The 20,402-nt window shown below is 36.8% G+C and overlaps 1 protein-coding gene across 5 annotated transcripts in view; it reads right to left on the bottom strand.

Moving 5' to 3' along the window:
- Window positions 1-505: 505 nt before the first annotated feature.
- The window catches only part of PACSIN2 (protein kinase C and casein kinase substrate in neurons 2), a 53,567-nt gene continuing 33,670 nt past the window's right edge, over window positions 506-20,402 (bottom strand). For 4 of the 5 annotated variants that reach the window (XM_084205899.1, XM_084205901.1, XM_084205900.1 and 1 more), the window contains exons 3-11: window positions 15,514-15,670; window positions 14,545-14,780; window positions 13,723-13,878; window positions 12,504-12,679; window positions 9,972-10,092; window positions 7,779-7,903; window positions 6,935-7,051; window positions 5,793-5,989; window positions 506-2,313 (exon numbers count right to left, since the gene is read on the bottom strand). In XM_084205899.1, coding sequence (XP_084062025.1) covers window positions 2,201-2,313; window positions 5,793-5,989; window positions 6,935-7,051; window positions 7,779-7,903; window positions 9,972-10,092; window positions 12,504-12,679; window positions 13,723-13,878; window positions 14,545-14,780; window positions 15,514-15,670 — 1,398 coding nt within the window. In that variant the 3' untranslated portion in view covers window positions 506-2,200. The remainder of the gene's footprint in view (window positions 2,314-5,792; window positions 5,990-6,934; window positions 7,052-7,778; window positions 7,904-9,971; window positions 10,093-12,503; window positions 12,680-13,722; window positions 13,879-14,544; window positions 14,781-15,513; window positions 15,671-20,402) is intronic. The other variant, XM_084205903.1, reaches the window with a different exon arrangement.

The following is a 20,402-nucleotide window of genomic DNA, read 5'->3' as shown; positions in this document are numbered from 1 at the left end:
CACTGGTGACAGGCCTCCAAACAGACCCTGTGCCACTGATTATGAACCTCTGGGATCTGCTGTTCAGCAGGTGTTGATGGGGGAGACGAGAGAAAACCTTCAGCCAGCTGTCACAAACAGCACTGCATTAATCACTGCCAGTCAACAAGAAAACTCAAGGGCAGAAAATATTCAGATACTATATTTAAAAAGAAATAAAAAGCTTAGCTGCTCACCCACGCTATCTGAGGCTTGACAACACCACAGAAAGCAGCATCACAGTGGACTCTGTACACCCATAAAAGACAGCTTCCTCTTCTTCCATGAGATTTTGCTGGAATGTTTTGCCAAGAATTCCTGTGCATTCCTTTTTTGTAAATGGCACAATGTCACCTATGTGACACTCCTGCTTGTAGCTTTTTTACACAAGGCAGGTTTTGTCACTATGAATTGCAATGAAATGCACAGATGATTATTTGTGCTTTGACATACATTGAAATAGTAAAAGGTGCATTCTGTGTATTTAAGAGATTAACAGATTTTATTGTTTTCTAAAATATTTTACAATACAGAGACCCAAACCAGTAATTCCTGACAATTTTAGCAACTGTCCTGTGGATGAACAAATATGTTGGTAAGTTTTTGTTGACAGACATATACATACATCCACTTTCTAAGCTTGCACATTTGGATTCACCGAAAATGATGACTAAATATATCTAAAAGCTCAAAAAGCAAACGATAGGGTCCAAGATTACCAACAGTGTTTTAAAAGGATTTGTTAACTTCATTACAGTGTAGCTTCCTAACATGGCATATCTACTTACCTGATACTTAGTTTTAACACAGATCTGCTGTAGTTTTACAACCCAGTTTGCAATGTCACAAGTGCATATTTGACACGATTACACCTGGCCAAGTTGTAACTGCAAACAAATGTAGATTTTACAGTGTTCTGCTACAATAATCCATGTTTGGACTAAAGCTAGTTTATACTTTGACTCATTAATTTATCCACAAATACTGATTTTGAGTATATTAGTGTATTTACTGTACTTCTGAAAAATCTTATCACAGAATACTTTGTCTATGGTACAGTAATGAATATGGCAGGAAAGCAGATTTAAATATACCTATAATTTAAACTCTTAAAATAGTCTAAATCTTATTGACACCAAAAGGCTTGATAACTAATAGCCATGCTCTTCATATTTTGGAATATCAAATTATATGTACATATACACAACATATATAGACTATTAATAAAAGCATTTAGTCTATTTTACAGTCTTCTCTGTTCAAGATAATCAGCCTTCACAGATTTAACATTTCAAATCACCCAAAAATCATTAGCAGTTAAAAGGAGATTTTTTTTTTCCCTGCAAACATGTGCTGGAAATAGCCACTCTTCTGGGCTTATGCATAATTCATATTTCTTTTCAATGCCACTTAAGATCTAGATGGAAAACTCTTAGTTCAAGTGTCAACCCACATAAAGAACATTTGTAATAGAATCCCAACCCATGACACCTGCAGATATCTCTGCTACAAATAACCTTCTGTAACAGATATTTATTAAATACAGTATTTTGTTTTACAACTCCATTTACAACTTCAAGCCATGCTGACAACACAGAAAGATTACTACAACATGGAAAGAGCTTTCATTCAGTCAAGTGGTAACTAAATCTATGTCATAATTTAAGTATTAATTGATAAAGCATACAAAAAGGTGCTTAACTACATAGCATTTAAATAAAAAAATACTGCATCTTTCATACATTGATAAGAACAAATAAAAAATTAACTATAATAATCTTTAAAATTAAAGTTGCAAGTTACTGAAGGTCACTTAAAATAACTGATTAAACAAAAGTGAGCGTAAGCCACATACCTGGTGTAGGATGAGGCATAAGCATAGAAAATGCAAAAATGTTTAGGATCCACAATAACAGACCATATGGGAAGAAAAAGTTTAAAAAGTATTTTTCCTATCATACTATTTTTTCAACCTTACTCCTTTCCTTTGCATTGTGTACAAGTTGTGAGAACAATGTCAAGCTTTTGTCTTTCATTCAGCCTTATTTGGGTATCAAGCTCTCACCTTTTCATTAAAATATATACACTCTGTACATCCATTCAGTTTCCTCTCACTTCACCTAAATATACTGTACAGGCCTACAGAGCTCTTGTGACACTTCTGTGTTTATTTTGTCCTTTGTCACTGGATTGGTTCCACATAGTTTGCTGGGTATAAACCAACTTGTCCATTGTCCAGGCGTCCTTTGCACCAGCCCTGCTCATCCTCATTCTCCATTTTGGTTAACTCATCCCCTGAAGAAAAGAAGGAACATTTTCCCCATCTCAGTGCAAGTCAAAGAAATGTTTCATTAGGCTTATTGTCTTAAGGTTTTAAGGGAAACATGGAAGAAAATGCTACAAAGGTTAAATAACTCAGAATTCGCTTGCTAACTTCCAGACTATCCATTCAGACATTCATGAACTATAAGATAGCTTCATTTTGACTGCAACGCACATCTGATATTCCACATCCTCAGGGAATACTTTTACTTTTGAGAGCCTGCAGACTCCAAGAGGCTCTATAGGAGCAAAGGAAGCTCCACCTCAGCCAGGCAAAAAAGACCACATTGAGTAACAATTATTTCCTCCCGTGCAACTAATTTGTGTCAAATGTTTTCCCTAGATTAAACTGATGTGTGTTTTATCTTAGGATAGGAAATAGAGGATGAAAATATTAATCACTAATTATAGTCCCAAATAGTAGAGACTCTTGGTGTCATTTAGGAGAATATAAACTAGCCTAATGTAGAAATGAATTCTACCAAATTCTTTGGTAGAAATGGACAAGCTTCATAATAAATCTTCTCAAGATAACTCATCTTTATAGCTTTTCTCTTTGATAAAAAGGTTAAAGTTTCATCTCTTCTAGTTTTTATCAGAAAACTAATAAATACCCATTGAACAAATGAACAAATAAATACCCAGTGAACAAATGTTTGGCACTTCAGACTCTACTCGGTTTATGGAAATATGTTACAACTTTTCCACTTTTTCTAATGCTGCCGAATGGGAGTGTACAATTTCAAACCTTCCATGAAGTGTGTGTTAATAAAGACTGGAAACAAAGAGTACCCAAATTCACATTTCAATGACGGTATGCCCTAACAACTGCATTTGGATCAGAGCTTGGGCTTGGAAACTCAGTGATCCTGGAGGTCTAAGAAAATATTAACACTCTTAAGTGTCATTTGCACAGCAGTTACAATGAAACCACTGATGATAAAACCAGAACACACAATAACATACTCTTGACAGCATTGCAGGGACAACCTTTACTGTCACTATTCTCAGCCACCAAGGGCCACAATACAAATATTGTAAATAATTATGTCCCATCCTCGTACATGCTTCTAAAACCTCTCATAGGATATGAATGGAGTTATTCTTGCTCTTTGGAAGCCTCCCACAGCTGTTTGCCAAGAGAAAAAACCAAACAAAACACAAAGCACCAGATGTAAAGCTACTCCACTAAAAAAATGAGTTTCATGTATTAAAGTACATTTAATGGACACTGTGCAGAGCACATATTCTGTAACATGTATTTAGAAGCATTTTGCAGGTAAATTCTTTGAATACCCAAGGAAATCCTGTCTGAGAATATCCATGCACTCTTGAACAAATCCTTCAGATGTATTAATCCTCTGCTGACAGCTGCTTAGGAGCCTAGGGATATCTACAGAGGAGCACAGGATTGAGTACATTTTAAATTGGCTCCTACCTAACCTAGTGAGTTCTCTTCCTTGGATTTTTGTATGTTCAATCTAAAGCTGGTCACACTAACACTTCTGCCTAATAACTAAGTAGCCATCTTGTTAATTCAGCATCTCTGAGGGGACTCATGATCTAGGCACATCATCCCTTTCCTATCAATGACATCATTTGGTGTTGCAATATTCTTTAATGCTCTTCCTTCAAAGTACTGAACTCTTTTTAAGTGAAGTCTGCATATATCTCACAGTTCATACCTCCTCTGCTTTATTTCTACAGACCTCACACACTGAGAGCCACTTGGTTCAGTGGTTTCATCCAAGTGACACAGCTGGAGCTCCAGCACACAACACGTAACTTTGTATTTAACCATTCCATCTGTGTATATAAACACTGCATAGTTTTGCCAAGCAAAGACTCATTACTGTAAACCCTTTCAAGAGGATTAGCATGCTTCCATCCCCTGCTGAGAAAAATGGAGCAGGTAAAGTCTATAGAATGAAAAGTAACTTTCGGCTTGTGTGCATTCCACAGAAAGTACCAGATGTTTTGTTACTTCTGTACTTCTGTCAGGGCACAATTTAGCAAAGTTCATGGACAAATAACCCATTCCTCCTCTCTGGAAGCCTACAATACTAGTCTACAAAGAAGAAAAGTCAGATATTCAGTGGTTTCACTAACAAAAAGAGGTGAGTTAAAAGTGCAGCACCACCACCTGAGCTGGGGGGTGTTTTGGTTCAGAAAGCACAAACTGCATTTAGAATATGACCAGGGGACACACTGTTCTGAGCAACCCCTTCATCAGCAGAACAGACGTCCTGCAGTTCCCTGATTACCTACAACATGGACTGGTTTCCTAACTTTTAGCCCTAACATCCACCTAAGAACCAGAGCAGGTGGTATAGAAATAGCACTAACCTTAACTAACTCTAGCTGAAAGGGAGGCAGACAAAAGCTTTCTGGAATTTCTTTTCAACACTTGAATCCTGTTTTTCTATTACAATTAATCTGGTTATTAGAGGAGATGGGAATAAAAGACAAGCAAATAGGAAAAGAGACAAACTCAAAGTGTGTCTATCTCTCCCATTTGCACAAAATGAAGTTCTGTTTGCTTTTGCTAAACTACTTCTGCAATCTTGTTCTTGAATTCCTGGTTGGAAAATGTCTCCTGCAATTCTGGGCAAGACAGCTGAACAATTGGCTTCAAAATCATGAACAGGGGGCAGATTTCAGCTTGAGGCAGCAGCACCTGTGGTGTGCAGCCATCACACCCTGATGTCACCTTCCTGTGTGTGGAAACAGTGCGTGATGGGTCTCCCCCATCAGTTGCATCTATTCTGTTCTCTCAGCTCCTGTCACAGCGAGGGTAAAAAGGGTTTAGGGCTCAAGGGAGATACAACACCTTAAGAAGGAAGAGGTGTACTAAGTGTACCCTAATATAATACAAGACTGAAAAAACCCAGGTAAAGACAATCCCTGTGCTTAACATACACTGAAGAGGGGTGAAAAGAGACAGTTTAAAAAGTATCTGTCTGTGGCTAAATTTTCAACCCTAAAAAGTTAGCAGTGCAGAAAGTTGGATGCCAAAAATGGAATGCTTTCAATTTAAACAGTTGATTTAATACAGTTTTAAGAATTGCTGCTGCAGTATTTTCCTTTAAAAAAACAACTCTGTATGTTGGCATTTCCAAACAGATAAAAGCAGCAGATGTTATTGTCACCAAGGAAGAAAAGGGAGAGAGAGAATTTTCAGTTCTGCAGGTAGTTTTGTTTCACTTAAGGTAGTAAGAAAGGAGTATCTCAGAGGCAACCCAACACATTTCAAAGAGCTTAGGAGTCAGTGCTGCCAAAGAGGGGATACCAAAAGCACTGTTAGGAGGGATGATGGTTAGATAAGATCCTGCATGTGGAATTTTACATCCAGAGAAACAGGTGACTTCAGAAAATAATAGGTGAGGAGAGAAGAAAATCCCCTGCCTTTCTCCTTTTTGATTAATATTTTAAAGTGAACGTTGCAAACTTACCAGCCTTGAAGCTGAGCTCATCTTGCTCCTGGCCCTCGTAGTCATAGAGTGCACGTACTCTCACCTCCATGGCAGGAGGGGTGTCTTCATCAAAGGGATTGGTGTCTCCATTTGCATCAGTGGAGGAGAAGGGGTTGTTGGACTCTTCATCAGACCAATCTGTAGGGTAGCTTTGGTTTTTCTCATAGCTGCTAACACTGAAAATCAATTTTGAAATTACTATTTTCCGCCTTTAAAATAGGAGACTAGAAATACCATTAAGACACCCCTAAATATGCTTGAACTCCACTCTAAGGCCCAGCCTTGAAACTTTCTTTCTGGTATCTTCTCATCTAGCTTTAACTAACAATACATCATTAAAAAATAAAAACATTCTTGCAAAGCATTTAAAAAGTTAGAAAAAGGCAAAACTAACACACATCAATCTCCCCACAAATTCAAAGGACTTCTCTCTCAAAAAATCCACATAATCCGTGGGATTATTTACTCTGGAAAGGTAAAAGGGATGCCACAGTCAATGAGAGGAATTATCTGGTTTAGGTAAAACATTTAAATTGCTTTGCAGAACCTTCCTCCCAAACCACTATGCACCTCTACGATAGCTTCCAACACTTTTTCTATATTGCAATCCACCAATAAAAAAACTTCATTATACTGCAACAACTTGATCATTTAAAGGGGAGTTCACTGTTCAGCATGCACATGCCAGTTAAGAGAGTGGAATATCCCTAGAGTGTACACTGAAGCAACAGGCAGCTGCTCGAGAAGGTCCTAAACAAAAAAAGAAAGCATCTTGAAAGCAGATTTGTTCAGTGAGAAGACACAGAGCAGTAAAGCTCCAGAAGCAGTTTCACTAGAAAAACACATCAGTTTTAACATTTTATAGGACTGGGAAAGGAAGGAAAAAAAGCAACAGCAGTTCTGTTAGCAACTGCCAATAACCACACTAGTTTGAAACCAAAGATCAAGCAACAGATATGGCATCTGTTAGGATAGACAAGTTAGGTTACAGTGTTGCTGACACAACTGCTTAAAAACTCATCATGCACTGACCAGCGTAGTGTTATAGAAACCGAAAATAGAAAACCCTGGATAGAGAAAGTGCAAATGTGAAAACAATTAAAAAACAACATTTCACCAACTTTTTGATCTTATTGTCCTCCTTTTCACTGACAGTACTCCCAGTATCTTCTTCATCTTCAAAGGGATTGTAACTTGATTGTACTGACTGCACTGTGTTACTCTGGACACTAAGACTGCTAATTTGGAAAAGAAAAAGCATTATGGTGACCCTATCTGTATTAGAGAACACTGCCACTGGTGTCCCACTAAGCAGTTTCTTAGCAGACCCCTCCTTCAGCCAAAAAAATTTAAATAAACAACTAAACAAAACAAAAACATCTATCAAATGCAGCATAAGACTCAAGAAAGCTTGGAAAGTCTAAACAAAACGAAAACATCTATCAAATGCAGCATGAGACTCAAGAAAGCTTGGAAAGTCTCACATATGGAGCATTCCTCCACAACCAGAATATCTTTTGTGGGCCACAATTTCTTTTTTCCTACTGCCTGCAATAAAAGGCAATGCAATTTTTCTGGCCAGCTTCGTTCCTTTTTAAAGCAGTTGACATTAACAGCTTTGTATTAATCACATCCAGAATTCTGATGTGACTAAATGTTTTGCAAACTAAGACCTCAAAGTATTATTGTCATTTCTAGAGATGGGAAGGTAGGAAGAGATCACCAGATCAAGTACAGAAAGTTCAGTTTCTCATGAAGTTTGTTTTCTTTCAGCTCCCAATGGAAAGAGAGCTATAAAATGAAGAATAATTCCCAAATTAATGTGTGAAATGCAGAGACATCACTAAAAATGCTCACAGATAATTATCATTTGATTGGACAGCGACTTTTTGATCCAGCAGAGCTTAGTGCATTTGAAGGCAATAATCTTTTTCAATTCGTGTTTTTAGGCATAAAAACAGCTACCTGCTATGTTTGTTAGGCTGTGAAACTTGGTCTCCTGTCTGATTGATGCCAGTCAGAGTCACTCCATCAGAAGCCTTCTTCTTTTCTCTTCTACTGAGAGTGCGATTGAGGTCTGCAGACCACTCCTACCAATGAGTGCAAAACGGGATTGAGAAATTCAATTGAACAAGTAATTATCATATTGAATTTTCAGACTGACTTGTGGAACATTCATCTATATATACAACACTATAAATAATTACTAAAGACAAGTCACTCCAAACATTTCATTTACAATTCTCATCTAGTTCCTACTCCAGCAATGCAAACAGGTGTCTGTGCTACTCACAAAATCCCAGTTACCTGCACTTCCCTGTTTAATATTCTGAACCACTAGAAAAGACTTAAAATACCAGACATGTGGCACACAGCTGGAGCAATCAAAAGAGCTGGCCAGTACAGATATTTAAGATGCACTGTGAGGGCTCACAGTTTCAAATAATGCCAAGACACCTGGCTTTAAAAGGTATCTCTAACATTCAATTAAAAAAGGCATTGTAAGACAGGGCTTACTTCTCAAGAAGGACTCTCAGATGACTTACAAAGAAGAAGCTAATTTAAATCTGTGCCTAAGATTTAAGCCCTAAAGGTACTTCAGTCTGGATTTAGTGAAATTCATTGTCCTAAAAAGCCATATATAGGCATTAAGGCTCAAATCAACACAAGTATTGACAAGACTAATGATGCCACTTGTAGACCCTTCTTGATGTTTTGAACCATTCAGAAGCAGATGGGACAGGCATGGTGAGACCTAAACACAGCTCCTGCATCAAGTCAAAGTTAAGCTTTGATATCCTGTTATACTATATACACTATACTGATACAAAGCAGGAACCAAAAGAAAACAAACTGGATGCAAGCAAATAGCCTATGCTGAGATGGTTCCTCTCAGAAGTCTTAAAAGTAGAAAAAAAGTCAGGAGAGTTTGCTATACAAAAGATGGCATTTGAGATAAGTATTTTTATCAGGAAATGGAAGTTTTCAGAGTTGCTATTACTCCTATGTAGCAGAGTCAGTCCAGTGCACTCTGCACAGCTCTTCAAATACCTCATTATTTTAACTTTGTAAAATACATATTGGATTTCTGAGTGACCACAGTTAAAAGACCACTGACCTATGCATATCTGCAGTTTACAATGCAATTTCATAGTCATTTGATCATGACTTTTTTTACTTACGTCATCCTTGTAGCATGTAAACGAGAAAAAACTTGATTAGGAAAACAGTAATAGGAGCATTTAATTTGTTAATTATAATGTTTAAGAAAAAGGATAGCATTTTCCCCACACAGAAGTAACTGCACTTCAGTGTTTCAGGCAAAGAAATTCTACAGTACTGCTGTGAATTTTCTTCCTCAAACATCTAATCTGGAGTTACTCAGTATTTTCAAAACAAGTGTTACAGTGAGACACTCCAGAGTTTATGCTTCCACTCCATTTATTTAATCTCTGGAACTTATTTCAACTAAACCCATGATTCTGGTCCAACTCATTCCACTTGATCTAGCTAGAGCATGTATGACCTAGGTATCACACATGAGTAGTATGATCTGCACTGACATATTTTGTGCATATTTCTTGTAGGCTATGGTAACAGAACACAACATAGAAAAACTCCTTTCTTTTGAAAATGGCATCCAGCAATAAAATGACTAACTGGGTAAAAATGGAACTTTTTTTAAAAAATAGAGCAGTATTGAATTTTAAGTATCAAATTTCAAATTTTGAACTGTTTAGTTCAGACTTTTTCAGAGTCTTTACAGCATATGCTACAATTACCTGCTAACAGGAAGGAAATTCAAACTGAAGTCTCCCACCAAAGGGGAGAAGTAAAACATAAAAGATAACATATGTAGGTGTCAGAGATGTATCAACTAAACAGTGGCTAACATCTTCAGTAATGGCTTAAGCTTTAAAAAAGGCACTGTAGTTCTCTGGTTTACCCTTTTTCTCTTTAAATAGGTGCCCAACATAATCACTGCCAAAAGTTGTGGCCCAATGAAAACTGAGATAAGAAAACCCTTTGACTTGCAAAACAAAAAGATTCAGTGTTGGAAGCTTGAAGTTAAGAATGACACCAGAAAGAAATATTACAAAAAGCAAAGAGGAAAAAACTAGACAAAACAATTCTGTGGTTTAAGTACTGTGACCTTACCTCAAACTGAGGCCAATTCATTGACATCCCTGGACCTTGATTAGCTCTGAACCACCGCAAGTCTTCAACAGCATCTGCTGTTTTGATATTCTGTTCCAGCTCACGGTAGATATTTTTGTAACTGAAAAACAAATTTGTCTTCTAATTTAGTATCACATTTAGAATCATGGCAAATCCTTAAGCAGTTAAAAAAAAATTTTAAAGTTCACAATAGTATTGAAGAAACTTATAGCAAGATAGATTTTTAAAAACTGACAGACCTGTTAACTGCCTGTAAAAAGGGAAGAATAGTCCAACAAGTAAATTTGCTCAAAGTTCACCACACCATAAAATCAAACTATGACTCTTGTGTAATTTAATTGGCTGTCATTAAAATATATATAAACATAGGACTGTATTTCAACAACTGAACTGCAGTCTTGGAAGCTTCTTGAATTTCAAAGCTTATCTACAAGACAGTAGAAACTGGTTTTGTGCTAAGTCCACAGGACTCTGTGAAAACTTCTGTTTTAATCCTGAGGATTGTAAGCAATTATAAAAATAAAACCCCTAAACTTGAAGCAAAGGTAAATGGGTTAAACATTTTCCTATGCAGGTATAATATCTGCTAACTGCTTTTACTAGTTTGGGTACTGTCTGATTTTACTAACTGTACTCTTTGAATCAAACACTGTGAAAAAGAACCTCACGACCTTTTCTTATCTCTCACTCTAGTTGTTTTTCATTAACAGAAAGAAGTGATGTTGCAGATACAGCTCTGATGCTAGACCATGCACATGGTAATGTGCATGACAATACATTTATATCAAAGCCACCAATATGGTGCAATATGGAAACCCAGGGTTTAAAAAAATCTCAACAAAACAGTCACAAGGCTTAAAATAAGAGACACAGAGCTGCTATTTTATTATTTTATATATAGTTAATCTGCTATTATACTCAAGGTAGAGTATTTGTGAAAATCCTTCCAGACCAAATCACATAAAATTTAGAATTAGAATTCATTAGTGCTACATTGTCAAGAGTCAAACTATCTCAAAATACACTTCCACATTTCTCAATTTCTATACAATACTTGACTGCTTTAACATATACACAGTATGGGCTTTTTCTATATCAGCAGTCATTTCAATGTATTTAATCAATGAAGAGGCATGTATTTTGAGAAAGAGAATACATCATTACCAGCCATCAGTTAAATCAACAATAAACTTTAGGTCTACATCTCTACAGGCTATCTTCTGGACTGTGCTTTTTAGCATCATTACAGTTAAAAATGAAACTTTCTTTTCATGACTAATTCTACATCTTTTATCTCTGCACTAAAGAGGCAAAGATAAGGAAACAGATCAACAGTTAGAGCTGCTTTTTCCCTGGTTTCACCCTAATAGCTCTGTTGTTTGATGCTTATTATGACAACTGGAATTCTAAGTATCTTAAGAGGAGATCATTGCCTCTCCACTTGGTCATTTTCTGCGTTCATCCCCCAACCTTGTCCAATCGGTCAACTATTTCTCATTTATTTCTGATTTGCAGCTTCTTTAACCTAATGAAACTGAATCAATGGGCAGCAATTCTACCAACTATCCACTCTGATAGTAAAAACAAACTGTCTCCCACAGTAGCTCCATAAGAACTCTGAAGCCACCCAAAATGGTAATGGTGCCAAAATAAGTGGTTTTGCCCTTACCTACTGCTTGCTCTATTTTTGTTCTTGTCTCTGTACCACCCCCTTTCCTCATGCCAGCACTAACATTTGTGTGACAATATAGCAAGCCAGTCTGGGACACTACTCAGGTTAAAATCAGTTCTTCCTCTTCTCCTTGCACTGGAAGTGCTAAGCAGAGTGCACGTGACCTCTGCTGTTAGAAGTGGGATGTAAAACACTGCCATGGTTACAGCACTCACTGCAAGTGTTCCTGTGTCTGGAGCTCCCTAGCAAAAATTTAGCTTTCTTGGAATACAGTGAGGGCTTGGGCAGAAAGAACAAAATACAGGACACGCTTGATACATGTGACAGTATAAAGAGCAGACTTTGAAATTAAGGTGGACAAGAGTTCAGTAGTGGTTAACTTGTGGATCTTAAATTCATCTCCAGATTGAGGTAATTTCATTACTGAGGTCTAATATTTTAACAATAAATGTATTGACTACAAATTTCATGCTGTCCTACACTAATAAATTCCAGCTTGTTCTCTAATAAATATAGAAGACACACAATAAACCAAGACCCTCTTTTCCCAATCTTTGATCCAGCATTTTTTGGTTCTAAGTGCTGAATCCCTTCTAATTGGAACATTTTTGATTACAAAACACCACAAGAATGAAGGTTTGTTGGTTCTGGCAAATGTTAGAGATAGGTGCTAATCTCACTTTAGACAAAACAAAGAATTAATCTCTTCATTTACACTTTTAAACTGAAGCAACACATTAGAAAGAAATCAGAACTCTGAACTCTGATCTACTTGAAACACTTATTACTTTCCACAGAAAAGTATACTAGGCATTAATTTTGAAGTCTAGCAGGTTTACCTTGCAACGTTGGACAAGTCAAGGTGTTTCTGGACTTCCAGTAACACTTCTCGGAAGAAACGCAACCGCTTTTCCTCAAACTGCTGGCACTGCTCAAACACCTGCTCCATGTTCTCCATATACTGAGGAGTAGCATTATCTAATTCTTTCAATGACTTTTCATACTTCTCTTTCGTCTGGGGGCACAAAACCAAACTGTTAGCAATATATTTCATTACTGCCCTGCAACACAGACCTACCAATGCAGTAATGCCTGAGGTTTAGACCACAAGTTGCCAGGCTGCAAACTCTTCTCATGACCACTGTACCCGCCTGAGGGCACAATGGGAATTATCTAAGGAAACTGCAGAAACAGTTACAATAAACTTCCAAGACTCTTCCCTGGCTTTTTAACAGAAACCATGACAAATGTTACTGTAACTCTGAAGATAAAAACCAAAGGAGTTACAGAGAAAATCAGAGCAGGAAGTCTTTCAAGTTATTGAAAGGATTTGGAGATCTTTTAAAGTGCTGTTTTATCTCCTCTAGTAATTTACATAGTATACTGTGAGTTATGACCAAAACCCCAAACATTGTGTACATCCTTGTGAACATAAATTGCATACACTGTGAGCTCAGCTAACAAATACAACCTCAGACTCTGCACTAATTTACAGAAGTAGTCCATGGGCAAGAATTAAAACATCCCAACATAACATTCCAGATCCCTGAAAAGCATTCTCAAAGGAAAAAGACATCCTTGAGGAATCAAACATTAAAAGTCTCTCAGTAGCAGCCCACTGAAGAGATAAAGCAAACTGTGTAACAGAACAGCATTTATTTAAGTGGATTATATCAGCTTCATTTTTTAAAAATGCATTCTGCAGTCAAGAATGATGACATACTTACTGAGTTGTCAGCAAGTTTTAAGCATTTGTCTCTCAGATTCTTGAGTGAAATAGCTCAGTCCTCACTAGTAAATAAGCAAAACTCTGCCCTAGAAGTTTGCTGGCTTACTGTGCTTAGCTCCCTGCTGAAAGTATTTAAATGAAATAGAGGCCATATATTATTCATCTTCAGAGAGGAAAAACTGGCAAGAACACGTTCTTGGGAGAAAACTAAACTTTGGTACAGAACTGGAACTGACAGAGAGCTATGTGAACTGGTGTTCACAGCACATTCAGGAGGAAAAAAGAGCTTAAATATCCACAAGCTATAGGTCAAAAAACATTCAGTATACCTTTAATACATCTTGTTTGCTTCTCTCCACTTTGTCTTGTAATTTCTTCAGTTGTTCAGGATTCAGTGCTGGATCAGCTTTGCTGTTTGTTTCTCTGGATATAGCCAGTTTCTCCTCCTTGCAGGCAGCATGGTAAGCTTTCTTTGCAGCTTCCACCTACAAAAGGGATTTGAGTCTTCTCATCTGGAACAGTCTACAGCAACCATAAAATCTTAGCCACAAAAGCATGTTGCAAGGAAGAAACGGTCAGGTTTTGTTTTCAGGATGATTTTTCTCTTTTGGGGGAGAGGGGGAAATTGTTTTCATTTAGGCCAAAGAACGAACAACACATAAGAATCAATGTAAGGAAATTATCAGAGCATTCTTTCACCATACAAGAAATGTCACTCGTACAGCTTAGAGAAGTGTTGAACAGATTCAACAAAAGGTTTACAGAAAGTCCCCAACTGAACACTTCTCACTCATGCCCATGTTCACCTGCTCCCCCTTCTTCTACCAACCTGTTATTTAAGAATAATGTTATATGGGGGGGAACCCCACAAACACATTTCCCCTCATTTATTTCATAATTTTCAATTGCATGAAATAAGATACTGTTAAAATGATAGTTTAAATTTCACTTTTCCCAGATTTTCAATGAATTCACCAAGATTAGGAGAGACCAAGAGAAAAATATTTATTTTCAGAAGAGGACAGAAAGCAAGAGATCTTTAAGAGAAAGGAGGGTCCAGCAGAAAGAAGAGGGAGTTTACTCCCTTATAGAGATTTGAAACATTAGTATATTATAACACAGGATATCTAATACATAATCTACTGCTGTACCTCTTTCAGCTTTTTTGCCCAGGGTTTCTGAGCTTTCCTAAATCCATCTTCTGCTTCTTTGGTTTCCTTAAATCCTCCCATCATTTGCTTATGAAAGGCTTCCTTCTGCCAGTTCTTGATTTTTTCAAAATCTTCATTCATCAGTGAACCTTTTACTTCTAGATGTAGTTCACTCACTTTTTCAGCTTCTGACATAAAAGCACACCAAGCCCTTTCTACTGTTCCATACTGTGGGCCTAAACACAACAAAAAGTGTCATTCTCAGTAACCATCACCCACATGGAACTTATATTATTCCCAAGAAACTACCTGAAACTATTGACTTATATTCACTTGTGAACAATGTTGATGCAAACCTAGAAAAAGGGAACAATTTCTTTTCATATAAATTTAGAGTATTACAAACTTTTAAGCTAGAAAAAATAATATTCATTTAGTCTGGAGTCCTTACCCCTGTACCACAATTCTCAGTATTCCACATGTGAGCTCCCCTCTAAACTGCCTTCAGTTTCCCAACATACTTTTTGAAGGGTGAATAACCATGGAAGGATAAACTATTGCAGAATATATCAAATAGCATCACCTTAGCCTTCCATTAGAGCAATGCCTAGGTCTTTAATTACCAGGTTTTCCCCCACAGTCACTGCCCCCTTGTCATCCAGAATCCCTTTTCAAACCGTACTGGTAATTATCTAGAAACAGACAGTTCTCTAGAGCATGACGTGGTACTGAAGGCAAGATGCATCTGCTTCAGCAAGAAGCAAGCAAACTTGCAAAAGAGCAGGGATTTGCTTGGTTGGGTTTTTATCCAAAAAAGCTTGGCCATTTGTCACATTACTGAGCCTCTTACAAAAACTCCATTATAGGCTAAAACATACAGTATTTCTACTTTGTACTTACCAAAACAAAGATATACAGAAACATTTTTTTCCATTTGAGAAAGTTGTCAGAGTTCAAACTCAGCATTACCTTTCTCCACAAGCTGCTTCCACCTTTTAGCCCATTCTGTGAGCTGCTGAGCATAGACCTTCTCTATCCGTGCCCGTTCGTGAATACAGTTCATGAGATCATTGCAAAGTCTGTGCCCATCATCAATTCGTTTTACTGTCCTCTTGTAATTTCCAACCTACCAAGAGACAAAGACTTAATTTCTGCTTGAAAACTCTGAAACCAAGAGAAATCTCTAATTAACAGAAATACTGTAAACTAAGAGTAAGATAATACAGCAGGAAATAATTATAGAATCAGGTTCATTCATCTTAAATCAATTAATCATAAAACCTAACTGAAACATTAAAATTAATCATAAAACCTAACTGCAACAATGCAGCAAAGGCTAAAAGTTCCCCTGTAAAAGAAAGTTGTTAATTTCAAAAGTGAAAGCTTTATTATATTTTATTAAGTCTGCAATGTAATTATGGGCAATCACCACAATTGTTCTGCATGATTATTTCTTGGTAATGTTCTAGATAGTGGAGAAAATTAAGAGAAATAATAGAGTATTCTTTCCCTCTTCAATATTCATTATCAAGTACCTAATACCTTAATTTTATTCTGTGTTTAATCTTTCAGGATTAATAAAACTGCAGAGACATGCAAAGGAGCATTGCAACATCTCTATTAACCATAATAATAGCTTTTAAGAATGCAGTCACTGCTGAAAACCCAGTTAGCAATTATTTCCAAAGTATACTCTAGAATTTAATGTGGGAAGATACTGACAGCAATGACGTGGAGTTACCATACTTAGAATTGTAAATACTAAAGGAAAAAACCCCCACAGTCCCCCAGTGCACAAGCTATAATAAAATGAGGACATGGAGCAAAATGTACACCATATAATGAACATCCATTATATAATTAACACTCCCCTTTCACTCTTGCGCACACAGCAACATGGAATAACAAATCTAAATGTCTGAAAGGGAAAAAAGCCTCACACTGCTCCCAGAGTAACATTTCCACTGAATTCAAGGTCACTCAGGCTGGCTTTTGTAAACATTAAACAAGACCTAAGAACTCTGTTAAGAGAACTTGCACAGGCTATTAAATATCACAGCCAGTTTCTTATCTGCCCAAACCACCTGACTGAAAAACAAAGATTAGCAGCAATGCAGTAGATTAAATATTCAAATACTCAAAGTGTGTTAGTCATTTTTACATTTGAATCATATCTGCTTCACATCTGACAGAGAAAAACATCGAACTTTTAGGTTCACATTTATTCAGAATTTTGTCAGCAGATGTAATGCAAGCCATTTCATGGAGAAAAATGGTATACAGGCGAATACTCTTCAAAGGGGAAAAAAATCCCTGTACTAAATACTGGAGGAATAAATATATAAAACTATAAATACAGACATATGCTAGGTCTTCTCATTAAATCTGGGAAAAGAATAAAACCATCAACGACATGACAAAACCATTTATCCTAGTGGCTTCAAAGAATTCATCTAAGCATGTTTTTTGGTTTGGACTAGATCCATTTAAACAGATCAAAGGAATTTAGTTAGCATCTAAGTAAGGCACTAGTTAGTAGTCACTGGTTTGTCTAAATCACGTAAACAAATGCATACACACACCCCCTGCCCATTTAAACATAAGCCACAATATAACTGAAGATAAGAAGCTACCAGAGAGAGTCAATGCATCCATGTCAACTGATTGCAGCTACTACCAAGAAAGCATGAAAAATAGCCTTCTATTTTCAGGAGAAACAGAAATGGAGAAGTAAGCAGTTATACATATGTAATCAAGGTGTTAAGGGAATTAAATACCTCCAAGAACATCTACAGTCTTTGTAATGAAAGACAAATCATTCATCTGCTCAAAATTACTCCAGCTGTAGGTTCACAATCAAGCAAACTTTCAAAACGGGTTATGTTAGCTTGGCACAACTACTGAAGCCTTATATTAGCATCAATTTGTGTCTCCAGTTATGCGCCCAGGGATTTATGTCTGTAGCACGAACATTTCCTTTCATAAATTCTCACTATTAAATTAGCATTTTAAATGGTAATATTGAATGAAAGCTGGCAGCCTTGTGGTATACTTAATCCTTTCATTCTGAGCAAACTCAAACCTCACGTAACATCAAGCAGTTGCCAAATTTCAGGCAGGTATTCAGAGAACTGAACTGAGACTACCTGTGACCATTCACTGTTATCTCAAGGGCACCTTTAAAGAGCTGCATGCACACCACAGATAATTCACCCACCACCTCCTCCTCACAGGAGGCCTGAAGGAACTCAGCATCACAGTTTAGAATCAGTAAAAAGAGGAACCAGGCCCACAATACTAGAAAATAACCTGGTATTGCAAAGAAAACCTTTTACATTGAGATTTTCCCTTTCAGGAATGCTAGAATTTTGGAAATACAGCCTTTTTTTCTGTGTTCCATGACAGAGAACCTAAGTTATATAACCTGGCATGTAACATTTTGAAAACCTAGTGGTTTCTTTTTAAAATTGCATTTTAAGTTAGGGACACTGCAATGACATTTTAGAGATGTGGAATGTGCAGCTTGTCACTGTAGGACATAAGATTTGAGACACAAGGTCCTTAGGCCACAGAGCCAAGTAAAGGGAAAAGAATTTAAGTCTTTATGTTGTCAAGGAACTACTAGATTAACTGTAGAGAAGTTATAACAATAAATGAAAAACCTAGGAACAACTCAAGATACCCTGAACTCTGAAAAACATGATCTTATACGTTGTTTATTCAAGACTCTTCTCTCCAGTTTTTGAGGTAAATGGCAAGCACTCTGCAAGACTTCCCCATTCCCCTTCACAAGAAGTATTTGAGCAAATTAAAAATGAAGAATTCTTTTATTTGTAGCAACTCACCAGGAACAACTCAAACAAAAAAATCCTGTGCTTCTTTGTTTTAGTCAGGCCCATTTTACATAATGCCTGACAATTTTCAGATTTCTCAATTAGCCCTGTACAGTACATGAACATACATGATTTTGCTAGTTAGAATAATTTCCTGATCATTCTGAGCATTGCACTACTTCTTGCTAAACAGACAGCAGACAACTAAGACATGAATGAAGTTATGACATGATGTTCCAAGTCTTCATGTCCTACACATAAAATATTTGTTTCAGAAAAGTAACTTGTAAGACTATAAACTTTCTTACCATTTCAAGTAGAAAAATAGCTATTTAAAAACTATACCCCACTTTCATTTTAGCATTAACAATACATCCAACTGAAAGAGATCGTTTATTACATGGTATCAAATTCACTTGCTATTTACCCTTAGTTGTCAGAAACACTTCAAAAGGAAATAACCAAGAGTTTATTTCTTAAAAATATCATTATAATGGTCACTTTTTGGATGCAATCAGTTCATTCTGGGAAAATTGTGATTCATAGTTTTGTGTCACTCTTCCTACCTCTTCTAATTTGAATTAACCATCAGTTTTAACCCTTTTCCACTGAAAAAAAAATACTGAGTTTTGCTGCTAATAAATCTCAGTTGATGCTATTTTGCCCCGTTTATCTCTTACAGGCACTATAGATGCAGTCAGGTCTCCATTTAGCTTAAACAAGAAAGCATTCCTTCTGATTTTATAACTTTCTCTCAGGCATGAGCACAGCAATGTCACCTCAAATCCTCTGCTAAATCTAAGACTTAGGGAATCTGTAAGGTCCAGAAAAAACCTCAGAGGCACCCTCTGATGAGGCATTGATCATCCTACAGTTGGCAGTGCAGGCAGCTTGCCTTTTACCAAGGGAGCCAAGCACTGCCACTGATAGGATCTTTAGTGGGAATTTATCTAAGAGTTTGCAACTTCATTATTCTACAATTTCACAGCACTAAACACAAAGGGAAGTCTTAAATTATGTAGGCTCCTTCACCTCAACTGTTAAACTTTTTTTTATTTTAAGGAATATTCATAGAGCAGCACAAAGCCTAGAGTGTTTAACACACCTTGCAGGTTTTTCTGGTCCACTGAGAGGAAAAAAGAGTATTTTCATTTGTTAGCAGCCCAGAAGGTGGCAAACATTCAGCTATTGCTAAACTCCTGTTAGGTAATTTCAGCACACCACGACAAACATTATACCACAAATACTTCAGGAGTTTCAAATGCCTGAAGATAGATTTGTCAACTCTTTTTCCAAGCTTGCAGAGCTTATTCATAACAAATCAGCCTTTATGAAATGGAACCATTCAAAAGAAAGCCAACAAGGTATTTTTAGGGACAAATACTCCTAGGCATGAGACAGAATAATAAGCTTTAAAGGTTCCTAGTCAAACCCACACATACCAATGGACAACACAGGGACACACACTATTTCCAGCATTCCATTAAACCATGAGGAAAATTTCTTTCCAGCTACGTCAAATGGGAAGTTTCCAAACATTTCAACCAGCTTAAACATTCTACACCCACTAGATCCACATTTCAACCAGCTTAAACATCTACAACCACTGTGTGGTTTTTATAAATAAGAATAATTATCTTGGTGCATAATTAGCACACACAGTCCAAGTACCTATAAGCATTAGCTCTGAGTAAGTTTAAGTTTATGCATATAAATTCACCCCTGATTACAAGAAAAATCCTGAGAAAGCTCTTAAACACACAAAATCTTAAGCCAAATACAGCAGTAAAGCAAACACTGGCAATATAAATGAAAAATATTCCATTGCTCAAAGTTAGGAGGAGATTTAAAAAACAATCATGCGACAGGAATCTACTATTGCAGAGTCCAAATATTTTTATCCAGAATGTTGCATTTGGATCTTGCTTTGGTTGGTTGGGGTTTTCATTTTGGGTAGGAGTTTTTTAGTTGCTTGCTTTGTTGGCTTTTTATGTGGTTAGGAGGGGGCAGGGGACAATGCCAATG

This window comes from Fringilla coelebs (assembly GCF_963513975.1).
Source record: "Fringilla coelebs genome assembly, chromosome: 5".
Lineage (NCBI taxonomy): Eukaryota > Metazoa > Chordata > Aves > Passeriformes > Fringillidae > Fringilla > Fringilla coelebs.
Note: the sequence above shows the minus strand (reverse complement) of the source record. Positions and strands in the feature narration are given on the sequence as shown.